The 20,009-nt window shown below is 46.2% G+C and overlaps 1 protein-coding gene across 4 annotated transcripts; it reads left to right on the forward strand.

The window, feature by feature from the left end:
* The first annotated feature begins 43 nt into the window (after window positions 1–43).
* BTN2A2 (butyrophilin subfamily 2 member A2) lies at window positions 44–19,940 on the forward strand. Of its 4 annotated transcripts, XR_010337562.1 has the most exons (9): window positions 44–132; window positions 634–745; window positions 2,112–2,459; window positions 5,472–5,753; window positions 7,757–7,966; window positions 8,419–8,439; window positions 8,535–8,561; window positions 17,459–17,614; window positions 18,285–19,940. XR_010337562.1 is itself a non-coding variant. In XM_064363086.1 (8 exons), exons 2-8 carry the CDS (start codon window positions 664–666, stop codon window positions 12,043–12,045), a joined length of 1,002 nt encoding a protein of 333 aa, XP_064219156.1. In that variant the 5' UTR covers window positions 44–132; window positions 634–663; the 3' UTR covers window positions 12,046–12,470. The 4 variants fall into 4 exon arrangements, 3 of the variants coding, with proteins under 3 accessions (XP_064219156.1, XP_064219154.1, XP_064219155.1); XM_064363086.1 differs by lacking the exons at window positions 17,459–17,614; window positions 18,285–19,940 and adding an exon at window positions 12,014–12,470; XM_064363084.1 differs by lacking the exons at window positions 17,459–17,614; window positions 18,285–19,940 and adding an exon at window positions 10,083–11,655.
* The last annotated feature ends 69 nt before the right edge of the window (window positions 19,941–20,009 follow it).

A 20,009-nucleotide genomic window follows, 5' to 3' on the forward strand; every position in this document is an offset into this window, starting at 1 on the left:
TTTGGACACCAAGGCCGAGGTCCCAGATCCCGAGTCCCGCAAAACTCCAGACATCGCGATTAATGGGAGGTGAAGAAAGCTTTTCTCTTCTTTTTGGGATGCTTTGTTCTCTGGTGGTGACTGTGCCAATGGGTGAGTTGTATCCGGAAAATCGTCATGTGAGGATCAGAGGGGAAAAGAAAACGGGTTAATTCTAGAAGGTAGGAAAGGCGGAGGAGGGGCCGCAGCTCCGGGGTGGGGCGGTAGCGGGGGAGCGGCATCCGCTGTGGACGCCAGAGCGGGGCCTGGGAGAGGGGAGGCCCACGGTGGGGAGGGGGCCGGCCTGGGTGCGGGGATGGGGAAGGGAAGGGAGGAGGGTGTGGAAGAATCCAGCGACCACTGAAGAAAGCGGACGCTGGCCGGAGAAGTGAGTGGAGGAGGGCGGGAAACGGCCCGCTTCATCTTTGCCCTGATTGTTTATTCCATGGAATGTTTAGGGAATCCCTCTCTCGGGAGATACCTGAGCCTTCACATGCAGGGGACTCGCTGAAGCAGGGGGCTGATGAGACCTACTTGAGTGACTGGAGAGGTTGGGTCCGACCAGCACTGAGGTGCCGAGACTCCTAGGCTGATTCTCCTCCTCTGTAACCCTAGGCCTCTGGTCCCTGCCTGCCCCGGGTGCTCATGGAACCTGCTGCTGCCCTGCCCTTCTCCCTGCCAGCCTCCCTCCTGCTCCCCCTCCTCAGCCTGTGTGCACTGGTCTCAGGTAGGAATGTGTGCCACGTGCTGCTGTCATCTATGGGTATGGAACGTCAACACTGCAGTTTGCAAAGGGAAAGAAGGACGGTGGGATTGTTGGCTTAGCCTTTCATTCTGAGCATGCTCACTGAATTTACCAGTCCTGTCCAAAAGAAATACAGCCAGGCACAAAGGTCAAGTACATGTACAATAGCAAATTTTCAAAAAGATTTTTAACTTTTTATTTATTTGTTTATTTAAGTGGCAGTGTATTGCTCTGTCGCCAGGCTGGAATGAAGTAGATGGAGAATGAGATCATAACTCACTGAAACCTGGAACTTTAGGGTTCAATGGATCCTCGCATCTTAGCCTCCCAAGTAGCTGAGAGTACAAGCAAGGGCCACCACACATGACGAAGTTTTATTTTTTGTTGAGATATGGTCTCACTATTTTGCCCAGGCTCGTCTCAAACTCCTTGCTTTTAAGGATCCTCCTACTTTGGCCTTACAAAGCTCTGCAATTACAGGCGGACACCCTGTGCCCAGTCTATGTTTTATTTTAAAAAGTAAAACCGAGCTGGGCACCGTGGCTCATGCCTGTAATCCGAGCTCTTTGGAAGGCTGAGGTGGGTGGATCGCCTGAGGTCAGGAGTTCAAGACCAGCCTGGCCAACATAGTGAAACCCCATCTCTACTAAAAGTACTAAAAATTAAGTGGGCATGATGGTAGGAGCCTGTAATCCCAGCTACTACGGAGGCTGAGGCAGGACAATTGCTTGAACTTGGGAGGTGGAAGTCAGAGTGAGCCAAGATCACGCCATTGCACTCCAGCCTGGGCAACAAGAGCAAAACTCTGTATCAAAAAAAAGAAAAAGGTAAAACCATATATGAAATAAATTTTAATAATATATTTTTATGTAAATAATGAAATATCAGTGTTTAAATGCTAAGTTAATACAAAATATTACCAATGAGATATTTGACATGTTGAAATTTTAAATCTTTATAATCTGTATGTGTTTCACACTTTGAGTTCATTTCAATTGTAACTGTTAAATAGCTAGTGGATGGATACCCTATCAAGTTTACACTATACTCAGGCACAGCGCTAGATTGCAGAATGGAGGAAAATCTCAGGGGCACAGGGTGGACAAAGGGTGCCCAGGTGGGCTCCCCACTGTTTCCTTTATGAAGCAGGAGCAGACTCAATACTTCCTGCTCCCAGGGACGGGTGCTGCCGACCAGCCACAGCTACTGGTCCCAGAAGTTCTCATCCCAAAAACCCCTGTGGCCTTGGAATATCTGCTTCCTTTTGTCCCTGGAATATCTACTTCCTTTCCTGCCTTAGAGATGTGGTGACTGGCATGTTGTCTGACTCCATCCCTTTGTTGAACAGCACAGTTTACTGTCGTGGGGCCAGCTGTTCCCATCCTGGCCATGGTGGGAGAAAACACGACGTTACGCTGCCATCTGTCCCCCGAGAAAAATGCTGAGGACATGGAGGTGCGGTGGTTCCGGTCTCACTTCTCCCCGGCAGTGTTCGTGTATAAGGGTGGGAGACAGAGAACAGAGGAGCAGATGGAGGAGTACCGAGGAAGAACCACCTTTGTGAGCAAGGACATCAGCAGGGGCAGCGTGGCCCTGGTCATACACAACGTCACAGCCCAGGAGAATGGCACCTACCGCTGTTACTTCCAAGAAGGCAGGTCCTACGATGAGGCCATCCTGCGCCTCATGGTGGCAGGTGTGTCACTTCCTTTTGCTTTGTTGCTTTTGCACAGTGTGACTCTTGGGGACAGTTTCTTCCTTAACTTCAGGCCCATTGCAGACCAATGTCTGGAGTCCCCTTTCCACAGGGAGAGTGGCTTCTTCCTGCACAAGGGCCACATGAGTGGGTTTACCTTGCTAAGCTATGGGTTTCACTTCTTGAGAAGCACACGCATTCCTCAGCTAAGGCCATGAGCAGGGGAAAATAGTTCATCTCAGAAAAGAAAGTCTTATACCTGCCTTAGCGCTTCTGAGAGTGAGAGGAGACATTGTCAAATATTGTCCCGGGGCAACTAGAATCAATAAACTGCCCAGAGAATTACTACATATGAAATCTGATTTTTCGATAAATGTTAATCTTGACTTTTTCTTCTTTCTTGAAATACTGATTGCAGAACGAATGACTTATATGTAAATAGATGATTTTATTAAAGCGCAACTAAATACAGAAGCAAAATTATGTATAATTCCTGCTGACTCCACAAAGGAAGACTAAGAATTTAGCTGGGAAGAAATTGGCAAGGCTTCAGTATAGAAATGTATTTATACTGGGATTTCTAGGAGTTTGTTTTGTTTTGTTTTTGTTTGTTTGTTTGTTTGTTTGTTTTGAGATGAAGTCTTGCACTGTTGCCCAGGCTGGAGTGCAGTGGCAGGATCTCGGCTTACTGCAACCTCCTTCTCCCGTATTCAAGCAATTCTCCTGCCTCAGCCTCCTGAGTAACTGGGATTACAGGCGCCTGCTACCATGCCCAGCTAATTTTTGTATTTTTGGTAGAGATGGGTTTCACTGTGTTGATCAGGCTGGTCTCGAACGTCTGACCTCGTGATCCACCTGCCTTAGCCTCCCAAAATGCTGGAATTACAGGTGTGAGCCACCGTGCCCGGCAGGAGTTTGTTAAGGTGACATTAAGTGATTACCTCAGTCTTGGGGTTAGTGTATTATGCTTTAAAAAGTATACTTCAGAACTGAAAAAGCCTTTAAGGTGCAGAATAATTCTTGGTGGCATTTCAGTCCATCAGACCAGTGAGGCAATGACTGGGAAATGGGGTTCTTCCCAGAGGGGCACAAATCATAACAAGTAGGAGACCCCATCTTTGCTACTCACAAAGGCAGTCTTACAAGTGATTAAAACAGAATATCGTGGAAGTAGGGTTTCCAGTGTCATGACTGTGTGCACATCAGCACTGCAGTCTTGCCCAGTAATGAATGGTTTCTATGTGGCAGGGACCCCCTACTCTTTCTCTGTAAAACTGACCCTGGCCTGGCCTTCACCAGTCTGAATTGGGTTGCTGTATACCTTTTTGTTTGCTTGCTTATTGTATTCTGTTTGTTGGATTGGTTGGTGGTTGATTTTTCCCTTAAATCTATTGTGTCGTGCTTACCTGTATTGAACCCCATGGAATGTTTTGTAGGACTTTGTTTTCCAATTTGCTGAGCTATTTTAATTTCTTTTTTTTTTTTTTTTTTTTGGAGACGGAGTTTCGCTCTTGTTACCCAGGCTGGAGTGCAATGGCGCGATCTCGGCTCACCGCAACCTCCACCTCCTGGGTTCAGGCAATTCTCCTGCATCAGCCTCCTGAGTAGCTGGGATTACAGGCACGCACCACCGTGCCCAGCTAATTTTTTGTATTTTTAGTAGAGACGGGGTTTCACCATGTTGACCAGGATGGTCTCGATCTCTTGACCTCGTGATCCACCCGCCTCGGCCTCCCAAAGTGCTGGGATTACAGGCTTGAGCCACCGCGCCCGGCCTTAATTTCTTTTCTAATTTAATTTCTTCACTTCTTGAGAAGCACAAGCATTCCTCAGCTGAGGCCATGAGCAGGGGAAAATAGTTTTCTATTTCTATGATTTCTGCATGAGCCTTCAAATGCACAACTAGTTTTTCTTCTCCTGACAAAAAAAAAGTGAGCAGAAAGCATTAGACTTAAGTGATTGCTTTAATTTCCTGTCTTTGATATAATTTGTTGGGAAACTTAACAAAGGAAGTATTCAGGAGAAGTTTGGATGATCACACATGGCTGAAGGGTCTCCCAGGACCACACTTTTGCAGCTCTCTCACTCCTGATAGTCTATTTTATTGAAGATTCTAGTAAAGTAGAATATATTTAAATGAGCCTGAATTATTATAATTTTTGGTGCTGATGTCTGACATTGAGGAGGCGATATGGTTATCTTAAGGATCCCACAGGCATCTAGATATTTCTAATACATTGATGTTCTCATAGGACTATAAGAAAATTGTCTAATGGATGGAACCTGTGGGAGGTAAACAACTGTGAATTAAAATAAGAATTGGCTTTGCCAGATAGCTCTGTCTGTTCTCCTAAAAACCTCCTATGGTGGTAGATAGCCATGGTGATGTGAGGCCCTGAACTAGACTGAAGTGACTAGTTTGGTGACTTTGGGTCAAAAAATTTTTTAAGATTCTGCCAAGGCTGAGTGTGGTGGCTCATACCTGTAATCCTAGCACTTTGGGAGGTCGAGGTGGGCGAATTGTCCAAGCTCAGAAGTTTCAGACCAGCCTGGGCAACAGGGCAAAACCCCATCTCTATTTAAAAAAAAAAGAAAAGAAAAAATAAGATTATGCAAACTTGGCAGGTTTCTGTCATTAGTGTATTATTTTAGAGCTTCAGGAAATTGAGGTCTGCAGAGAAACCATCCCAGGAGCACAACAGGCAGGTTGAGAATTTGGACACACCCTCCTGGAAGTGAGAAAATTAGTCTTTGCCAGAATAACACACAGCAAGCATTTATAGCAGACAGACAGGTGTTTGGTGCTGTGATGGGGCCTTCAGGTGGAGCGTAAAGAAGAGTGTGCAATGCGAGCCTTTCTCTTAGAGATCTCACAATTTATTTTGCATATTGGTCTCGTGATGTTCTCCAAAACCAAGGTTCTTTCTTCTATCCTTCCTTCCTTCACAGAAGAGGTGCAGTAGGGGCTAAGACACCACTGCCTTTGGGCTGAGCCCTGGTCTCCCTCTCTAGGCTTTGGCTCTAAGCCCCTCATTGAAATCAAGATTCAAGAGGATGGGAGCATCCGGCTGGAGTGCATATCTGGAGGGTGGTACCCAGAGCCCCTCACAGTGTGGAGGGACCCCTACGGTGAAGTTGTGCCTGCCCTGAAGGAGGACTCCACCCCTGATGCAGACGGCCTCTTCATGGTCACCACAGCTGTGATCATCAGAGACAGGTCCATGAGGAACATGTCCTGCTCTATCAACAACACCGTGCTGGGCCAGAAGAAAGAAAGTGTCATTTTTATTCCAGGTGAGTTCTCTGCCCTCTGAGACTCATCGAGTGCATGGGGGATCCTCAGCACACAGATGGAGCCCAAAGTGGGAGTGCGGCAGCAGTGTGGGTGGAAGGGTCCTGGGCCCTGAGGAGCTGGAGGCTGCAGCTGAGCTGAGGCCTCTCCCCTTGCCACAAAGGGAGAGTCAAAGAGTCCCAGCGCTCAGGAGTAGGAGCCTCTTCTCTGAGGGTGAACCTGGTCTTTTTTTTCTTGATTAGGTCTTTATGCTGCAACAATTGTAAAATATTAAGAACAACCATAAAACATGGAGAATAGTGTGGATGGGTGACTGCCTACACTTGGCATTTCTGTAGCTGCAGCCATTTCTTCCTGCCTATGGGACTTCCCAAAGGACAGAGCTAGGGAAATTCCCTATCAACAGATATTCATAAATGTATTCAACAAATGTTCAACAAGCATTCCTTATGTTTAAGACTGTTCTGGGAATCAAGGGTCAATAATTGAACAAAATATATCACGATTTCTATCCTCAAGGAATTCACATTATAGAGAGAGAGTGTGGCTGGGCGTGGTGGCTCATGCCTGTAATCCCAGCACTTTGGGAGGCTGAGGCGGGTGGATCATGAGGTCAGGAGTTCAAGACCAGCCTGGCCAAGATGGTGAAACCCCATCTCTACTAAAACTACAAATATTAGCCGGGCATGGTGGCACGTGCCTGTAATCCCAGCTACTCAGGAGACTGGGGCAGGAGAATCGCTTGAACCTGGGAGGTGGAGGTTGCAGTGAGCCAAGATCATGCCACTGCACTCCAGCTTGGGTCACAGAGTGAGACTCTGTCTCAAAAAAAAAAAAAAGTCAGAGAAATATATGAAGTAATTGAAACAAGTTATTAAATAATTATCTGTATATTCTATCACATGGTGATGAGCATGTAGGAAAAATTTAGCAAAGAGAAAATAGAGCATTCCAGGGGTGTGAGGCATTAGAATAATAATAATAATTATTATTATTATTATTATTATTATTTAGAGACAGAGTCTCACTATGTCTCTCATGTGACCAGGCTGGAGTGCAGTGGCACTATCTTGGCTCACTGCAACTCTGCCTCCCAGGTTTGAGCAGTTCTCCTGCCTCAGCCTCCCAAGTAGCTGGGATTACAGGTGGCTAATTTTTGTATTTTTAGTAGAGACAGGGTTTCGTCATGTTGGCCAGGCTGTTCTTGAACTCCTGACCTCGTGATCTACCTGCTTCGGCCTCCCAAAGTGCTGGGATTATAGGCCTGAGCCATTGCACCTGGCTGAGGCATCGGAATTATTAACAGAGTGGTCAGAGGAGACTTCATTGTAAAGATGGAAACTGAGCAATCAAGGCAAGGAACCATCAGAAGCTTAAGGACTGAGCAGCCTAGGTACAGAAAGAGCCTGAGGAAGGAGCATGTCTGGCAGTTGTCAGGACCCCCAGGAGGTGATGCTGGCATGGCTGAAATGAAGTGATTTCAGGAAGTAGGAGGAGATGAATTCACAGAGGTGATGCAACCACATTATATACGGCAGCACAGGTCATAAACAGACTTTGACTTTTAGAGTGAGTGAGATGGGAAGCACTGGAAGGTTTTGAGCAAATAATTAACATGATCTCACTTGGGCTGCTCTGCAGAGGACAGACTGCCGATGGTAAGGGCAGAACAGGAAGGAGGGCACTGCAGTATTCCAGGCGTGAGTGATGGTGGCTTGAGGCAGGGTGGTGGCTGTGCTGACTCAGCACGGCGGTCAGCTTCACACACTCGGGTCCTTCCCATGCTGACTCCAGATGTTTCTGCTTTGCTGCCTCTGGGCCCTGGCCTGGAAGCCACTGAGGTGTCAGCCAGCTCTGAGCCAGCATCACTTTCTTCATCTGAGTTTTCTGAAGTAGAAACCAGCAGAGCAGGTGGCTGAGGGAGATCTTCAGGTGTGTTCCTAAGGGCACTCTCACTTGGATGTTCTATTTCAAACTAAGTGGACTTTGCTGGCTGCCTTTTCAGAATCCTTTATGCCCAGCACATCTCCCTGGGTGGTGGCCCTGGCTGTCATCCTGGCCACATCTCCCTGGACGGTGGCCCTAGCTGTCATCCTGGCTATTTTCATCATCTTCATGGCTGTGAGCATCAGTTGCATCAAGAAACTTCAAAGGGAAAAAAAGATCCTTCTGTCAGGGGAGAAGGAGGTTGAACAGGAAGAAAAAGAAATTGCACGTAAGGAATTGGGAAAGAAAGTGTGGAAAAATAGAAACTTTTTAAAAAAGTTAAATGAGTAGGAGGACAGTTCACTGTCATAGAAAGACCACAGCTCTGCCAGGTACCGGCTTAGGGAAGAGAGACAAAATGTGCAGCAGCAGCAGGGGCTCAGGACTCGCATATCCTGAGAAGGAATCTTTGAGAGCTTTCGTTCTTCCATGCTGCACACGTTGCAGTCATGCACCTGGCTATATGCAGCACTACATGGCTGCACAAAAACAAGTCTAACAACGTGCTGAAACTACCCAGCCGTCTGATCACATATCATTGCTGGTTTCTGAGAGTTCCCTATGCATAAGGGAAGGTTGATGATGTTGGTGTTTATAGAAAGGATGGTTTCGGCATTGTTTAATACAAGCTCAGTTTCTCTTAGTTCTTCTGTTGAAGATGTGATTTTGTTTGTTTTTCAGAGCAACTTCAAGAAGAATTGAGTAAGTTTAGCCTTTCCTGAACTACTGCATGTACAATTTGTGTTCTGCTCAGTTAGCAGCATCTCATGACATTCACCTCTGTCTGTCCCTTGCAGGATGGAGAAGAACATTCTTACATGCTGGTGAGTGCCTCTGATGTTCCCTCAGACCTCAGCTTTCTCCCCAGTAGCCAGCTAACAGGACTCCTTAGAGGAGAAGACCAGGGGGCCCAGGGCTAGGTGGGGACAGCAGGGAATGGGGGTCAGTTCATCAACAGTGTCCCAGCAATGATGCATCACGGCTCTTCTCTCAGGGAATCCCGGCAGCTCTGAGTCAACCCTGCAGTTTATGTCCCAGGACCCTTTCTCTTTTAGAGTAATTTAATGCATGATTGCCAGAGTTTTCCCATGCATAGTAGCCTCCCCAAGAGTTACATTTCAGAGGTTATTGCTCTTTGATTCTGGATCATTTTGAAAGAAGACAGTGCTGTCTTAGCAATGTATGTCCTGGGGATGGTGTAGAGTGTGCACCGTTGAAGATCCACATGGGGAAGAGGCCACGAGGGTCCCTAACAAGCCTGATGGTGTACAAATAGGTGGCCAGAAATACCTATCTGCTTCTAAGAGAGCACTGATACTCTGCATGTAGCCTGCCAGGGGAGGGAGTTGAGATGGGTGGGGAGATGAGTGGGAGAGCACAGAGAAACCAGTCACCCACGTTCAATGAGCACTTCTCATCTTATGATTTGGTACCTGTGGTTGTCAGCACCAGAATCCACGCTTTACCAGATTCCTCTTTGGTGAGTTTTAAAATTGCCACTGTCATTTTGGGACACAATTACAACTTGTCATAGTCAGACATATTAAGTTGTGGAAAGGAGAAAATCATTTTAACTCAGTAGGAAGGTAGACTGAGTGAGTGAGAGTACATGCAGATAGGAGCGGTTTGCAGGATGCGCGGCTCCTGGGGCATTTCCCACGTGAGAGAAGTTGTACTGGCAGACATCAGACGCATGTGGTTAAAGGAAAACTGGATTGAAGTATGTCTTCCCTGACTTTGCCCACCGACCCCTCAGGCAGCAGGTTTTCTTTTGTACTCAATTATTCTCCTTCTTTATCCTTCGAAGAGTGCCCTTGTCAGTCACTTAAGTAAGTTCTCAACCATTAAAACAACCTATAGGACCAATGAAGAGGTCTTTCCCCACCCAGGACAGTGTGTAATGAGAGACTCACTTAATGGATCCATTGAGGGGAGTGTGGTGGAATGACAGGAGATAAAGCTTTATGATGGTTTCAGCCAAGTTGGAAAGTTTCTAACTAAAGAAAGTCCCAGAGATCAAATGTCTTGAATAGAAAAGGGAACAGATCTTAGAATACTGAAAAAAAGTGGGAACCATTAATTTTGGCTCATTTCCTGAACTCTGTGGATTTCATAGACCCTCGATTCTTCTCAACCTGAGGGTGCTGCTTCTGTCTCTGGAGAGACAGAAGTGCAGCTTCAGTAATTCTCAGAGTATGAGCTGCCTGAAATCAGGGGCCCTTCATGGAAGTGGCCAGTACATGGGGATCCCCCTGCAGCTTTCTGAGACCTCTTTGGGGACCAGGAACCACACAATCCCCAGGGTTTCTGAGACCCCAGGCCTAAACCTGAGACTTCCTCTACAGCCGATGTGGTCCTGGACCCAGACACTGCTCATCCCGAGCTCTTCCTGTCAGAGGACCAGAGAAGTGTGAGGCGGGGCCCATTCAGGCAGAGCATGCCAGACAACCCAGAGAGATTCAACAGTCAGCCCTGTGTCCTGGGCCGGGAGAGCTTCACCTCCGGGAAACATTACTGGGAGGTGGAGGTGGAAAACGTGATGGTGTGGACTGTAGGGGTGTGTAGAGACAGTGTTGAGAGGAAAGGGGAGTTCCTGCTGCTTCCTCAGAATGGCTTCTGGACCTTGGAGATGTTTGGAAACCAGTACCGGGCCCTGTCCTCCCCTGAGAGGATTCTCCCTTTGAAGGAGTCCCTTTGCCGGGTGGGCATCTTCCTGGACTATGAAGCTGGAGACGTCTCCTTCTACAACATGACGGACAGATCACACATCTACACATGCCCCCGTTCAGTCTTTTCTGTGCCTGTGAGGCCCTTCTTCAGGTTAGGATCTGATGATAGCCCCATCTTCATCTGCCCCGCACTCACAGGAGCCGATGGGGTCACGGTGCCTGAAGAGGGCCTGACGCTTCACAGGGCAGGGACCCACCACAGCCCACAGGATCAATTCCCTGGTCTCACAGCCATGTAGACAAGCCCTGGCCATCTCAGCAGCCACCGCACAACGCCCCTGGCAGAAGACACGCCCTCCTCGCTCTGGTCACATAAGAGAACATCTTCCAGCTGCCTGTTTCACACCCCCTCCAGACCTCAGCCCCTGTTCACCTCCTCACTAGGCTGTGGCTTTAACAGTTCATTTCCTTGTAGCTATGAGACCGGATCCAGGCATAGGGAACTAGTTGTTACACAGCTCCCAGCCAGGAAGAAAGTGTGAGAAGCTGATTGGCAGCGAACCTGCTGTTTAGCATCAGGGTGACGACATTGAGCCCAGTATGCCAGTTGGCACCAGATGCTGTGGACTTGGAATGAAGCCAACGTGGTTCGCCAGGATGTGAGAGAAGAGAGGAATCCACACGACCACCAGAGGGGAGAGGGAACCAGATACGCAGGTCAGAGATAGAGGAAGTGGAACCAGAGAGCTGGGAGGGACCAAGGTTGTGAGGGTGGCTGAGTCCCACCATAACCTAAGCTGAGGGGTCCCGGGAGACGATAGCTCATTTCCACCCAACTCCAGGATTTCCAGAGCACACACCCACAGGCCTGGACCTGGGATGAAGATGAATGAAGAACATGGACATGTGGGTGTGGTTGGGCTCAGGTGTCCCTGCAGTAAACAGGGAGTCAGTACTCTGTTCTCGAGTGTGGTTGAGATTTGAGGACCTGGTCGAGCGAGGCAGTACTGGACCAGATCTGCCTCAGCGTTCCGGTTCAATGGGGGCACCGGTGACTTCAAACTTCCTGGGCTAATTATTTCTTTAGACACTTAGAAATTATTGAGGACCTTGAAGAGCTTTTGTTTATTTGGGTTAATGTCTGTTAATATTTATGGTCTTTGTCATTGAAACAAAAATTTAAAATGTTATTTATTATTTCATGTTAAAATAGCATGAATAAATCAATTATAGGTTAACATAAATAGGATATTTTTTGAAAAAGCAATCTAGTTTGTCCAAACAAAAGATCAAGAAGTATGACATTCTTTTACTTTTTCCAAATCTAACGTCTGGCTTAATAGAAGATGTTTGTATTCTCATATCTGCTTTTGTATTAAACCTATTAGTATATCATAGGGCATATAGGCTCAAAAAAACTTTGCTGCACCCTACTGAGAGAATAAGATGAAAAACAATTAGTGTTTCATTATTATTATTATGAAAATAGTATTAACCTTTGGGACTCTGTAACAGTGTATCAGAGTTCTCCCTCAGAATGGCCAGACCGTATTTGAAAACTGAAATAGTGGATCCTGGAAGTGAATCCATGTGCTGGTTAATTTCAGGGGTCATCTCAACTGGACTAAGGAATACCTAGACAACTGGTACGACATTATTTCTGGGTGTGTCTGTGAGTGTGTTTCCAGAAGAGATTGGCATGTGAGTCAGTGGGAAATTCTCCCCTCCAGTTGACTGGGAGCCCAGTATCACAAAAAGGCAGAGGAAAGGCAAATTCTTCTCTCTCTGGAGCTGAGACATTCTTCTTCTTCTGCCCTTGGACATCAGAACTCCTGGCTCTCCAGCCTTTGAACTTCAGGACTTGTTCCAGGAAGCCCTAGGTTCTGAGGACTTTGGCTTTGGACTGAGAGTTATACAATCAGCTTCCCTGGTTTGAGGCTTCTGGACTTAAACTGAGCCATGCCACCAGCATCCCAGGGTCTCCAGCCTACAGATGGGCTGTTGTGGGATTTCTCAGCCTCTATGATGACAGGAGCCAATTTCCCTATTAAACGCCTGCTCATACATCTATAGTATATTGGTTTTGTCTCTCCGGAGAACCCTAATACTAACAAGCATCTAAAATTCTGGCTTGAATGGTAGTATTTTAGGTTTTAGATAATTCAGTAATCCAATTGGACTGAAAAAATTTAAATAATCAAAAACTGTATTACTGCAGTTACAAATAGATACATTATTATAGGAATCAGGAGTGATTCTTGCAATACCTGATTTGTAAAGATGGAAGGCAGGGTTGTTTGTGTTTATGTGTACGTCTTAGTCTATTTGGGCAGCTGTAACAAAAATATCACCAAGCCTGAATGGTTTGTAAGCAACAGAAATTTATTTCTTGCAATTCTGCAGGCTGGGAAATCTAAGATCATAGATTTATGCACACCCCAGTGTATTGGTGTGTAGTGAGGGCCCTTAGCCTTGTTCATGTGGCAAAGGAGAAAAATTCATCTCTAGGGTCTGTTTTGGAAAGACACTAATGGCATTCATTAGGGCTCCCCCAAGCTCAGAGAGAAAATAGAAGGAGGAGATTTCAGACTTCCTGCCACTGCCCTGACCTGCACCTGCCCCTCCTGATCTGTTTTCTCTGATTTAAGAAGCAGTTATGCTGTCTCCTATGTCAGGCTAATTCTCCATCCACACCCTGGACTCTCACTCTCCAGTTTCCCTTAGGACTTCTGTGTTCAGTTCATTCCTTCATTCATTCATTCAACAAAAATCAGTGAGTACTAACTACATGCCAATCAGTGTTCTTGGTACTGGGGGCAGAGAAGTGCACAAAGCAGAAAGTCCCATTCCTTAAAAGCCTACCTTTTGGTTGTAGAAGACAGACAGAAAACAAAATAAGTAGTAACATATATGGTGTGTTGGATGATGGTAACTGATCAGAAGATAAATAAATCAGTGGAAGGAATATAGGAAATCACCATTTCTAAAAGGGTGGTAGTGAGCAAGGGGAGCGAGGCACAGAACACCTGGGAGAAAAGCATTCCGAGTTGAGAGAACAGCAGTGCCAGAGCCCAGAGGCAGAAGCACTATGGTTTGCGTGAAGAACAGCAATGAGGCTGGTGTGGCCAGAGCACACAGGGTGCCCAGGAGAATAGGTGACAAGGCCAGAGGAGGTTGAGGGCTGGATCACATATGGCCTTGAAAGTCGTCATGGTGACCTGGGCTTTACCTCTGAGAGGGGAGCCATTGGAAGGTTAGAGCAGAAAAAGGACTGGACTCACTTATGTTTTAAGAAGTTACTTCACATGCTAGACTGAGATGGGCTGTGGGTAGGGGTGGTGGATGGAAGCCTGAAGACCCAGCTGGGAGCTACTGCAGTGATCCAGGGGAAGGTGCAGATGACTTGGACCAGGGAGGAGCCGTGAAAATGTTACGATGCTGGATTTATTTTCGAGACAGAGTAAAACTGCTTTGCTGTTAAACTTAGAGGTGGCGTGTAAAAGGAGGGCATCAAGGATGACCACAAGGTTTTGGTCCTCAGAAATGGTGCAGATGGAGTTGCCACTTACTGAGATGGGGAAACTGAGGGAGAAGCAGGCTGTGGAGGCCAGGGGAGGAGCCAGCACAGAATCCGGAGGTCAGCTTTGGATAGGTTCAGGCTGAGGAGCTTACTAGAGATCTCCGTGCAGATGTAGAGTAGGCAGGTCAGTAATAAATGTGCAGTCCAGGCAACGGGTCCGGGCCGGAAACACAAGTTATTCTCTTTGTCCTCTTCATGTTCGTGTTGTTGCCACTGCCTGTTTCACTTACCTAGTGTGTTAGTGATCTATTGCTGCATAACAAATTACCACAAACTAAGGGATTTAAAACAGCACACATTTATCATTTTAGTTTCTGTGGGTCAGAAGACCAGGCAGAGCTTAGTGGGCTTCTCCGCTCAGAACTTCACAAAGCAAAAGTCAAGGTGCTGGCCAGGCTGTTGCCTTGTCTAGAATCTCGAATGTGGGAGAGTCCTCTTTCCAGATCACTCAGGTCATTGACAGAATTCATTTCTCTACCGTAGTAGGACTGAGGGCCCTGGCTCCCTGCAGGCTGGCGCTGGAGGCTGCTGTCAGCTCCTACAGGCCTCCTCAGCTCCCTGCTGTGTGGGTCTCCCATGATGACTGCTTTCCTCTTCATAGCCAACTAGCAAGACAGAGCCTCCAGAGTGGGTCAGCTAGCAAGACAGAGTCTTACACTACATAATGTAGTCATGGAAAGGACATCCTATCAGCTTTACCATATTTTATTGGTTAGCAGCAAGCCACAGGTTCAGCTTACACTCAGGGCAAGTACAGCCTGCAAACTGCAGGAGTTATCATCATAAGGGGTCCACTCCAGAGTCTGTCAGCTATGCCATATAAGAAGCTCAAGTTTCTCCCATTGTAACTGCCCTGCTTCCCCTTTCCCTGGGCAGTACACCCCTACTTGCTTCTCTCTAGGTCTCTACTTCCATACAAGCAATGTCTTAGAAAGAGAACATATGCATGGCCCTCAGGCACTGTCTGCCATGATGATAGCCACTGCTATACCACACCATAAACATTTCCTTTTTTTTTTTTTTTTTGAGACAGAGTCTTGCTTTGTTGCCCAGGCTGAAGTGCAGTGGTGTGATCTCTGCTCATTGCAACCTCTGCCTCCTGGGTTCAAGTGATTCTCCTGCCTCAGCCTCCCAAATAGCTGGGATTGTAGGCATATGCTACCATGCCCAGCTAATTTTTGTAATTTTAGTAGAGAGGGGGTTTTGCCATGTTTGCCTGGCTGGTCTCGAACTCCTGATCTTAGGTGAACCTCCCGCCTCAGCCTCCCAAAGTGCTACATTACAAGCAGAAGCCACTGCTCTCAACCCATAACCATCGTTTCTATCAGTTACTAATGGTTTTCTCGACCATTAAACCAGTTAAACATTTCTATTTTCCCCTCCCACCCCCATGCTTTACTTTTTAGAGAGACAGGATCTTGCTCTGTCACCCAGGCTAGAGTTCAATGGTGTGATCATAATTGACTGCTGCCTAGATCCCCTGGCCTCAAGTGATCCTCCTGCCTTAGCCTCCCAAAGTGCTGGAATTATAGCTGTGAGATACTGGGCCTTGCATGGACAGCCCTGAGTTCTTCATAGACCTGCCTGAGTAGGTGTTCCTGCCTATGTGGCATTTGCCCCATCAATCCCCAGGACCTTCTTCTTGGTTATTTCCCTACTCCTAGGAGCTCCTTCTCAGAATTCTTGCTACACTTGCTCCAGAACTGCTAATATTCCTTAGGCTTTGATCCTGGCCTCTCATTTTGTACCACGTATGCTCTTGTAAGATCCAATCCAATCCATTATCAGAGCTCTACCCTATAAACAGACCCCACCAGCTCCTGTGTTTCTATCTCCAACCCCACACATTCCCTGAACTCAATGCCCACTAGGGTTCTCACAATGAGTGTGTCCAAAACTAAATTCCCATCAACCCTGCTTACTCATCTTTATCTGAGTGAGTGACACCACCTAACAGCAAGACTTCTCTTGCTCTCTCTTAACCAACACATCTGACTCACAGCCAAGTCCTGCTATTTGCACTTCCTTTCAATAGTCCAGCTTAGCAGTTACAGCACAGACTCTGAAGCAAGACAGCCTGGAATCAGAGCCCAGCTCAGGAAGAAACTACTTGTGTGACCATGGGAAGTTATTTAACCTCTCTGGACCTCAGCTTTTACGTCTATAAAATGTGGGAAATAAGGTTTCTACCTCTTAATGTTGTTGTAGATCTTATTAATATATGTAAAACCCTAAGCACAATACCAACATCGTGGCAGTTTCTACATAAGTAGTTCCACACATAAGTAGTGTTAATGTTAGTAATCAATCAAATCTCCTCTCCCCCACTGCCAAGCCACCATCATTTCTTGCCTAGAATGTCACAGGAGCTTTCTTCCTGGTCTCCCCATCTCCTAACATCTGGCCCAGGATGAGGGTAGGATATATCATGCAACCCCAGCAGGCATCATCTCACAGAATACAAAGTAAATGGCACCCTAACCTCCCATCTTCCCTGGCACCTGCCCCACTGCTGTTTTCAATGTACACATTTCTCATGTCAAACTTTTCAGAGATTTTCCCTTCCCCTTCAAACTAAAACTCCAGCTCCACAGCAGACATCTGTTGATGTTGTCTTGGGGAGGTGGATTTAGGAGTCATCAATGCAAGGATCAGAATGGAGCCTTTCAGAATAGAAGAAATGAAATTCATTGAGGGACACTACTTGCAGAGGCTGTGCTAACTCTTCCTTAAATAACTTATGGAGCAGGTCTTATTTCCACCCTACAGACAAAGAAGCAGAGACATAAATCATTGGTTTACTGGCTTTGGGTTCCCAGGCAAATCCGTTGTGGATGACAACAGATAAAGATAGAAAAACAAGCCTAGAGACAGTACATAGTGAGCCAGCCTGCCTGGGACATGCTGACAGATAGCTAGATATAGCTGTAAAGAAAATTTGTGTTCATTTGAGTTCTTAATGGCCGTCAGAGGTAGCATAATAACCATGAGAAATGGACATTTCTTGATGAGATGAGACTAAATAAAGGAGACAGACACACCTATTACATGCAAGACACTGCACTAGGTCTTGTAAAAGACAAACAGAAGATAGGATCAAGTGCCTAGGTCTTGAAGGAGGGCTAAGTGCACTTTGAACTTAGCGTACATTCTTGTGACTTACTCTTTTTGATACACTGCTGTGAACAAACTACATTCCATCCTCACAACGGCAGCCCTGAAAGTCAAGTACTATTAACTGTCCTTATTTTACAGATAGGGAAACGAGCACAGAGGGGTTAGGTAAGTGGCCCAAGGTCACACAGGCCACCTGGCTTCAGACTTGGTGCTCTTATCCAGTTCATTGTGCAATCTCTTCTCACTAATTTTGAACTTCAGTGGCTGAGACCTACTAGATGGTAGGTTCTTAATAAAAAATTTGTTCAATCATTGAATTCATTTCTGCTCCATTTCACATCCATTTCTTTCCCAGAGTTCTGTATAAAGGACTGCATGAGAAATGGACCAAGGGGCCTGACACTTTGGAAGCTACAAAGCTCAGAGATATGAAGTATTGGGCCCAGAAACTCCTAATCTGAAGCTTAGCACCTCAGCTGCTGCTTTGTGTAAAGTGACTTGGATCCTGCAGGTAAGGGTGGGGTGATCATTCTTACTGATATAATTTCAAGCCACACAGCTTCTGATAGACTATGAATTTAAAAATAAACAAATGAGGCACAGTGGCTTATGCCTGTAATCCCAGAACTTTGGGAGGCTGAGGCTGGCAGATCACCTGAGGTCAGAAGTTCAAGACCAGCCTGGCCAACATGGCAAAACCCCGTCTCTACTAAAAATAAAAAGATTAGCTGGATGTGGTGGCAGGTCCCTGTTATCCCAGGTGCTCAGGAGGATGAGGCAGGAGAATTGCTTGAAATTGTGAGGCGAAGGTTGCAGTGAGCCAAGATCATGCCACTGCACTCCATCCTGGGAGACAGAGTGTGAGACTTCATCTCAAAAAAAAAAGAAGCAAATGAAGAAATAAATAAGGATGATGGATGGATAGAGAATGAACAGTGATACAGATTATAATAAAAAAAGTTTAATAAAATATTAACTATATCAATACAATCTACATGGTAGGTATATTGGTATTCACTGAAAATTCTTTCACCCTTGCCATATGTTTTATAAGTTTTATGATAAACTGCTGAGAAGGAAAAAGGGAGGGGGAAAAATAGTGTACTTTTGCTAATAACAGAGACCAGAAATACACTGGCTTAAACAAAACAAGAGTTTTCTTGTTTTTTTGTTTTCATAAGATGAATTCAGATGGTGACAGTCCAGGGTTGATCTGGCAGCTCAGAGACATCATTCAGGCCCCAGCCTGCTTCTGACTGCATTCTCTGCTGCCTCTGCATGTGGCTTCCAACCTCAAGGTTGCCTCGTGGTCGGTCCCAGGATGGCTGCTGCACCTCCTCAAAAGTCTACATCCTACAAGAGGAAGTACGGAGAGTGTACCCTCACACCCCCAGCTATTTTAGTCCCTCCTTTGAAGGATCTCTGGAGGAAGTGCAAGCCCACAACTTTCTCCTACAAACCACTGGATCCAGCTTAGTCCCTTGGCCTCTGCTATCTATGAGATGGAAGAGCACATTGCAGTACCTACAAAAATTAGGCTTTATCAGTGAGAAGAAGGGGGAATGCATGATGCAGAAGTGACCATCCATCTCAACCAGATACTACACAGCCTAAATTCAAACTCTTGCAATATAAGCAAATTCCATCAGCCCCAGTCACATCCTAGCCTTAGGAACTTTGATCACTTGCAATCCAAAAAAAGTGTGTTTTGAGGTCCTAGGCCACAGGAGAACCAATTTGTTTTATGAATCTCTTACAGAGACAGCAGTCACAGTTTATTTAGAGTCCAGACTCAGAGAATATGTACTCCACTGGCAGCACGAGAAACAAAAACACAGGAAAATGCAATATAGCACAAACCAAGAGCTGAGGGTGAATGAAGATGCTCAGAAACACCTGCACTACAAAAAGGCAAAATATGTCTAGCAGCACTGCCTCTGGAAACCAGACAAATTATATTATTTTATAACAGATCCTAAGCCTCGATGCTGGAGGTGCTTAAAAGTGTACATTATAGCCGTGCTCAGGGGCTCACGCCTGTAATCCCAGCACTCTGGGAGGCCGAGGCGTGCGGATCATGAGGTCAGGAGTTCGAGACCAGCCTGGGCAACACAGTGAAACCCCATCTCTACTAAAATAGAAAAAATTAGTTGAGTGGTGGTGGTGGACACCTGTAATCCCAGCTACTCAGGAGGCTGAGGCAGGAGAATCCCTTGAACCCGGGAGGCAGAGGTTGCAGTGAGCCAAGATTATGCCGCTGCACTCCAGCCTAGGTGACTCCATCTCCAGAAAAAGAAAAAAAAAGTGTGTTGTGGGTCAGGTGCAGTGGCTCATGCCTGTAATCCCAGCACTTTGGGATCAAGGAGGAAGGCACTTGAGCTCAGGAGTTTGAGACCAGCCTGGCCAAAATGGCAAAACCCCATCTCTACTAAAAATACAAAAAGTAGCCGGCATGGTGGCAAGTACCTGTAATCCCAGTTACTTGAATAGCTGAAGCAGGAGAATCGCTTGAACACGGGAGGCAGAGGGAGGTCACAGTAAGCTGAGATCCTGTCACTGCACTCCAACCTGGGTGACAGACTGAGAATCCGTCTAAAAAAAAAAAAAAATGCATTTTATCTGGTTTTCTTTCCATTCACACGTTTATTTGACTCTGAGGTAAAATATCCTCCTCCTTCATGTACCGATATTCATGCAAGCAAATGTTAGCAAACTGCCACAATAGCATTTTAATTAGTGCACATCTTTCTCTTTCACCACATTAATAACTTTTCCCATTTTGTTCTGCCGATAATCCTATTATGATAAAAGAAATAAGACAAGTAAATATATAGAAATACATATGTACATATACACACAATAACAAGAGAGAGAAACACAAACACTAAGGGAGGTGGGGCTGGAAT

Source organism: Aotus nancymaae, unplaced genomic scaffold (assembly GCF_030222135.1).
Source record: "Aotus nancymaae isolate 86718 unplaced genomic scaffold, 86718_ANA_hifiasm-v0.15.2.pri h1tg000051l, whole genome shotgun sequence".
In the NCBI taxonomy this organism is placed as follows: domain Eukaryota; kingdom Metazoa; phylum Chordata; class Mammalia; order Primates; family Aotidae; genus Aotus; species Aotus nancymaae.